The sequence below is a fragment of the Pogonomyrmex barbatus genome, unplaced genomic scaffold (genome assembly GCF_055798465.1).
Source record: "Pogonomyrmex barbatus isolate J1 unplaced genomic scaffold, ASM5579846v1 scaffold1, whole genome shotgun sequence".
Lineage (NCBI taxonomy): Eukaryota > Metazoa > Arthropoda > Insecta > Hymenoptera > Formicidae > Pogonomyrmex > Pogonomyrmex barbatus.
Window position 1 is genome coordinate 23,727,241 of NW_028297098.1, and position 7,162 is coordinate 23,734,402.

General features: G+C 34.7%; 2 protein-coding genes across 2 annotated transcripts; one reads left to right on the top strand and one right to left on the bottom strand.

The window, feature by feature from the left end:
* The first annotated feature begins 2,196 nt into the window (after positions 1-2,196).
* On the top strand, positions 2,197-3,962 carry Fibp (acidic fibroblast growth factor intracellular-binding protein). Its single transcript, XM_011650009.3, has 6 exons — positions 2,197-2,484; positions 2,554-2,755; positions 2,831-3,058; positions 3,167-3,394; positions 3,505-3,759; positions 3,840-3,962. The coding sequence occupies exons 1-6, from the start codon at positions 2,400-2,402 to the stop codon at positions 3,916-3,918; spliced, it is 1,077 nt and encodes a 358-aa protein (XP_011648311.2). The 5' UTR covers positions 2,197-2,399; the 3' UTR covers positions 3,919-3,962.
* Positions 3,963-4,006: 44 nt separating this feature from the next.
* On the bottom strand, positions 4,007-6,890 carry Pdhb (Pyruvate dehydrogenase E1 beta subunit). The gene is made up of 5 exons (XM_011650010.3): positions 6,542-6,890; positions 6,238-6,300; positions 5,789-5,995; positions 5,083-5,713; positions 4,007-4,889 (listed from the first exon to the last, which is right to left on the bottom strand). Exons 1-5 carry the CDS (start codon positions 6,548-6,550, stop codon positions 4,738-4,740), a joined length of 1,062 nt encoding a protein of 353 aa, XP_011648312.2. The 5' UTR covers positions 6,551-6,890; the 3' UTR covers positions 4,007-4,737.
* Between the last annotated feature and the right edge of the window lie 272 nt (positions 6,891-7,162).

Sequence of the window (7,162 nt, forward strand, 5' to 3'; positions counted from 1 at the left end):
CTGTCTATTTGTAACTTGAATACAATGCTATTTATTCTAATCTTAAAACTTTAATGCTCTTATCTCGTTAACATATAACATATAGGCAAGAATCATCGTTTTTTCATCAATCAGTTTTGTGGAGCCCGATCGATATTTGATCAAGACTTCGCCAGATTTTGTTATGGTATTACAATATTTATCCGTCCGCGTTGGCAATCGTAGCCGGTTAACGCGAGTTTCCCACACGGTAACGAGGTTAACGTTACGTGACATCGCTTCGCCGCGAATTAATTGCGTTCATGCGTGTGCGAGTGCGAGTGCAATTTCGATCTGCTGCTGCTGCTGCTGCTGTTGCTGCTGGTGCTGTTGTTGCTACTACACTTCGCCCGTCAATCAACCGCGCGGAATTGCGGCCGGTGGGCGTATTTATGCGTATTACGTATACGTGCGTATATACGTGCGTGCGTGCGTGCGTGCGTGCGTGCGTCCGTACATGGCTACGCCGTTCGTATTATTTCGCTCCAAAGTCCGACGATTACTTTAATTAAGCATGAGATTATGGCGGAAAAATGAAAATAATGCACCGCCGATAAAACACTGACATGTGACGACTGGGCTGCTGTATCGTCACGTAACATCGTGTGACCTTTTCTCTCGACAGCTGTATCTTAAAGTCCGGGTATCGACTTTAATTCAGACTTAATTGAGGATAATAATGCCGAAGAAAGACGTGTATTTGAGAAATATAAATTAAATTGCAAAAGTTGCAAATTAAAAAAAGGATTAAAAAAAGATCAAGTTTTATAATATTGCGATGTCAGGTTTATATGTGTAGAATTCACTAATTTTATTTTCGTTTAATCCAATTTAAAAGGAAAGAGAGAGAAAATTGCTCTATTTAAAATAATTAGGAAGATATTGGTAGAGAGATATTTTTAAAATCATTTTTTATTAAAAGATAATAACTTATATAAATGGTAAAAAAATTAAACTTAAAAATATAAAATTATAGAATTATTTAAAGCAAATAGATAATGATTTTTCAGTTACTTCCTACTTAATCTGCTTAGATAAAATTTTCATTAAAAGAAGAATTTAATCAAGGTGTTAAAACTTAAAAAGTTATAAAAATAGTTCGCAATAAAATAATTAAAAAAATATTATATCAAAAGTATATCGAACCAATAAAAATAATTGTTCAGTTTAATTGACTTTTTATTCATATATTCTGGAAAATATTCGTTCGTAATTAATTCAAAAGTTTAAAATTGATGCAGATTTTAATCAAGCATAAAACTAATGTAAATTTTAATTATCACTGGAATTAAATTAAAATTTAATTATCACGCGCTGAGCTTTCAGAAAAAAAAGTATTTTAATTACAATCTCTCAATTGCGCATTTCTCTAAATTTTACAATTATTACAATAAATTAAAAATATTATTTCACTTATGCACTTACCAAAATTTCGCGTAGAACATCGTTAGCAACGAATACCTGGACGCCATCTTGTCGCTCCGTTTCGTGATTCCGCGCCCAAATACTTCACTCGCGTCCTACACGTATCATAAAAATGCTATATTATTATCGATTATTATCGACGATACGACATTATAGATATAAGAAAATTTGTTACACGTTAATATTTTCGTTTATATTTTAGGAATTTATATTAAAAAACAAAATATCGGATTTGGATCTCCTTTTTACTTTATTATATATTTATTACTAATATTTCATCTACTGCGCTTTTTTCCTCCTTTTTCTTATATAAGATGACGAATAGTAAATCTACTGATAAAGCACGTAATATAAATATAATACGATAACATGTAAACATATAATGATATAAATTGATAATAACGCTAGCAAGAGGCGAAATCCGTAAATATTATTGATAAAAATCGCACTTTGGTTAACGCCTGGCGAAGATGCAACATTTTAATCATTCATTTTGTGATTCAATGAAATATGATCATTAATATTGACATAATTACCTTCTGATCTACAATATTTTTGCGGTATCATCAGATTCAGATGTTGATTCCTGATGATATAGATTTTACACGCAACTTGGCTTATTTTCTCCGCCATTACTATTAAAATTTCACTAATTCAAACACGACTACTACGTGAATCAAGTGAATCTCGATGCTACACCGATAGTCGGTAGTCTACGCGAGTTAAATGGAAGCTTAATCAATATGGTGGCGGAATGTCTCATCCTAACCTAAGTAGAGACAGTGGACGATCGGTTGACGGTTCTCTGTAAGATTCCAAGACTTTTTGACTTTAAAGATGGAAACGTGATAATGATTCTGTGTCGATTAGTTTTTTCGGCGTGTAAGAAACGGCATTGGTTTTCGCGATAACCTCTCGTTCATGATCTATTCGTACAGCGCAAGCATAACGTCAACATGCTGTCTGAGGTTGACGTATTTATCAGCAATTACACGCTGGTCGATCCCGAAATTTATCAGCTTTGGGTCGACGGCCATACGTGTAAGTGAAAAGCATGCATTCCTTCGATTTACGTGATACTTAAAGCCATTAATGAATGCCTTTTTTTAGCCAGCGAAGCAGTTAATATTCTGCATCAACGAGGAATCTGTCAGCAGACCAACGCACCACTCGAACTGGTTGCATCCGACATTCTCGATCATTATCGCACGTATGCCCTGCTCGAGAAATTGCTTCACACTCCTACAAAACTTGCCAGTGAACAACTAGCTTTTCAGATAGAACCGCAAACTAGTCAAATGCTCATAGAAATGTAAGAATATGGGGAAGCAAAATTGGAAATATTAATCTCTTATCGGATTATAATACAAATAATTGTTTGTATCAGGTATTATGAATTTGATGATGTTGTTATACGTGAATTACTGGGAAAGAAGATAACATCTAAAAGTAGAAAGGATATGGATGAAGTGGCAGAAAAAACAGGAATTACATTGAAGAGTTGTAGAAGACAATATGACAATGTTAAAAGAGTATTTAAAATAGTTGAAGATTTACCTGGTTTTCTTGCAGCCAATATAAAACAGCATTTTTTACTTTCCGAAGATCTTGCCAAGTATATATAAATTTTTATAGAAATTGTAATAATTTGTCTCTTAGCACAAATGCACAATAAATCACACAAATCATTCATAGTTACTAACTATTTTTAATTATTATATAGGCGATATGCTGCAGTAGTGTTTATAGCATGTCTGCGATTTGAAATGAACAAAAGAAAATTGCAATTTTTAACATTTCCTGATCTATATCACTGTGCTAATAGTATGATGTCATCATGGACATATCGTTGCGTCGGATCTGAATACTTTGACACTGATTTAGATAGAGAATTTTTACAGGAATTATCAGAATGCAGAGTTCTTCTAGAAAATGATAAACATCACAAACAGTATGTTGAATTCAATACAAAACGATCAATTTATAGAACATGAATAATGACATTGCTTTATTATAAAAATCACAAAAGTAAAAAAAAAAGGAAATATCGATATGTTTCAGTTTAGTATGTCTTAAACTCAAACCGATGCTTCTCGATCGATCTTATCAAGAACTGGATATAAATTTTCGTTCATATTCAAGAGCGATACTTGGAATTGGATGCAACTTGCACAGATCGCGAGAACTGAGATTTTTCTTTTTGGAATTGGTGGAGAGATGTATTGAACCTTGGCGACAAGTCAATTGGACGCACTCCGATCTACGGAATTTCCTAGCAGTCTATACGCAATGTGCTCTTGATATGGATGTACTTAGGTAGGAATAATTAATATGCATAAAAAGTTCATTTCGAACATTAAGAATTTTAAAAAAATATTATTCAATTTTTATCACAGAGAAGGAGAACTGAGAGATGCGTTTGAACGTTACATGACAGTAGTAACATGTTGTCTGTTACGTATGTATCATACATAATTATTAATGTATATAAAGAAATAAATATATATGATTATAATATATATATTTACATATACTTAGAAGGTAGAGTAAACGATAGGATTGATAATTTGTACATTTCAGTATTTATTTGTTTTCTGTAATAAATAATAGACAGATGCAGCACATGCCGTCTCTGATTATGCAGTTGTATATATGTATATGCAATAACGCATACAATTATATAACATTTTCTTATAAGTATTGAGATTTTCGATTGAATATGCGATATAAAATTTTAAAGTGAGAGGCAGTTCATATAAACACGACAGTAACTTGACGTGTATTTACTTCATAAATTATTTAACTGAAATTCCAATTTATTTAAATTCAAATAAATATTAATGAAATGAATTAGAACTTTTTAGCATTTTTTGCTGCATTATTAGCGATTATAATAATAATAATAATAATAATAATAATGTCTATTAATAATATCGCATATACATTAATATACAGGATACACACCACACATTTTGCGCGCTAATTTTAAGAAGTACATTTGTGTAAACCTGTTTGTTTACATTATAGTACAAACATCTTTTCACCCAAACGTACTTAACATTTTTATATAAATAAAATTTATAAAGAAATGTTTCCAAGATATTCTGGCTAACAGCGACAGAATATCATTTTTAATGAACGGAGTTTTTGTACTTACTGTCAGTTATTTATTCTTCTGTCAGTTATTTATTCTACTATTGTTCATCAATGTTTGGACGAATCTTCGAGGATAGGAAAACTGATGAAGGGAAACTGTAGAAATATAATTTTACCTAAGTACTCGTGTACCATGGACTACTGTGTGATTCCGAACATTTTGTTAACTGCGTTCACTATGTCTTTAATCTGTGGCAAGGCTGCAATTTCCAGTGATTTAGCATATGGCATAGGCGTGTCAACTCCCGTAATACGAATCACAGGTGCATCGAGATGATAAAAAGCTTCACCTAGAAACAAATATAGAGCTTCATTAAGAAACGCATTACTCAATCGAAAATAAATAAGACAATAAATTTCACTTATTTTAAAACCGAGTAATTTTGAAATTATGGTTTGTTTTAATTTCGATTATTTAATTATCATTTAAAGCAGAATTGAATATAAATAAAACATGAAACACATGAATTAAAAGAATCTTACTTTCAGCAATCCTTGCGCTGATTTCTGCACCGATACCACACTGCGGCCAACCTTGCTCGATTGTCAACAGATGTTTCGTCTTTACCACAGATTGTATGATAGTATCCATGTCCAACGGTCTAAGGGAACGTAAATTAATGACCTCAGCCTCGATTCCCTTTCCAGCAAGTTCGTTGGCTGCTTCGAGAGATTCTTCAACAGCTTTGGAATGTGCTACCATCGTTACATGATTGCCCACCCGTTCTATTTTAGCCTTACCAATGGGTAAAACAAAGTCCTTGGATAAAGCCTCGTCAGACATAGGATATTGTACACCATATAATATTTCATTCTCGAGCACTACTACTGGATCTGGATCTCGAATGGCTGCTTTCAACAAACCCTTAGCATCTTCGCTATTATAGGGTGATACTACTTTCAAACCGGGACAATGACTATACCAGGCACCAAAACACTGCGAATGTTGTGCCGCTACACCTGCAGCTGCACCATTGGGACCACGAAACACAATTGGCACGTTGATTCTGCCTGCAGACATATAAAATGTCTTGGCAGCAGAGTTGATAATGTGATCGATTGCTTGCATAGAAAAATTAAATGTCATGAATTCACAGACTGGTCGCAGGCCGGCCTAGAAAATATTTATGCAGATAGGAAAATAGAGCAATAAAAATATAATAAAGCATAACAATTGCTCCAGATGTACCATAGCTGCTCCAACGGCAATACCAGTGAAACCAGCTTCTGTAATTGGTGTGTCGATGACACGTTTGTCTCCATACTTTTTCCAAAGACCCCGAGAAACCTTGTAAGCACCATCATAGAGAGCCACCTCTTCACCAAGAAGAAACACCTTTTCGTCCTTCTCCATCTCTTCATCCAGGGCTGAGTTCAAAGCATCTCGTACCGTCATCTAGCATTACATAAATTTCTATCAGATGAAAGAATACTAAAATGTAAATGACCTTTCGTGTCCTTCAAGTTTTCATTTCTCTAGACGATCATACAGAGAAGTGTCGAATCAAGGAAGATGAAGGGAGAACAAAAAAAAAACAGTTGGTTAGTATGGAGACATTCGCGAAAGCTAACATCGCACCTCCGCGACATATCCGAAAAATTGAGTTTTAGGTTAGATTTAATAATGAATTAAATCACCTGCTGCGCTGCTGCCCATCTTGATGTGGAGAACGAACGACGGGCGACAGTTCTTACGGCAGTCTAAAAACAAAAGAGCATCGTCGTAATCTATCTCGAAATTCAAAATTTCGTACGCGTGTTCTCGAATGAGCTCTGCAACAATGTTCATGCCACTTGCAGCCATTTCGATTTTCCACTCACGCGATGTTTATTTATAACAAGACGAAATAGGAACACAGATGGAAGAGGTAGAAGAGGTTGCAACGTGGAATGGGTCACCTAATTGCAACAGCCCGTTCTCTTCGGATTTGGAATTTTTTACCGTGAACATGTTAGGTCGTTGACAGAGAAGCGAATCAACGGAAGCTTTTCACGACGCGGCTTTTTTTCAGAGCGATCCTTCTTTCGGAGGATGACTCGGGGTCCAGGAAAAAAAATTGTCGTCCCGCAATAAAACGCAGACTGTGTTAACGGAGCCAAGGACCGCACGGGACTGTTATGAAACGTGCGTCGTCGATCCAAAACGGCGGCGCGTCGACTGGCGTTTAAAGCCGAAGCGGCAATCAAATGAATTGAGTGGTACTGATAAAGCAACTTATGCGACAATTAAGTAATCGCGTGACAGATACGTGACAGACACGTTCTATCAAATTGCGTTCCACGTATGCAAAGCAATTGTAAAATGGAATAAATGGAATCGAGATTTAAATTAATTCCTGCGCGCTTTTTTCAATCGCAGTAAGTGCATCTTCGTGATTGTTTTTTCTTTTGATTCTTTTTTTTTTTTATCTTGAAAAAACAAATACACATGAGTTTTGTTATAAATATTACAGACGCGCGCTAGTATTATATAATTCTTGGTCTTTCTATTCAAAAAGTTAAATGGCGCGCTGCGTGCGCTATTTATCTATTAAGAAGATGTTGACAATATCGACCGCAATCA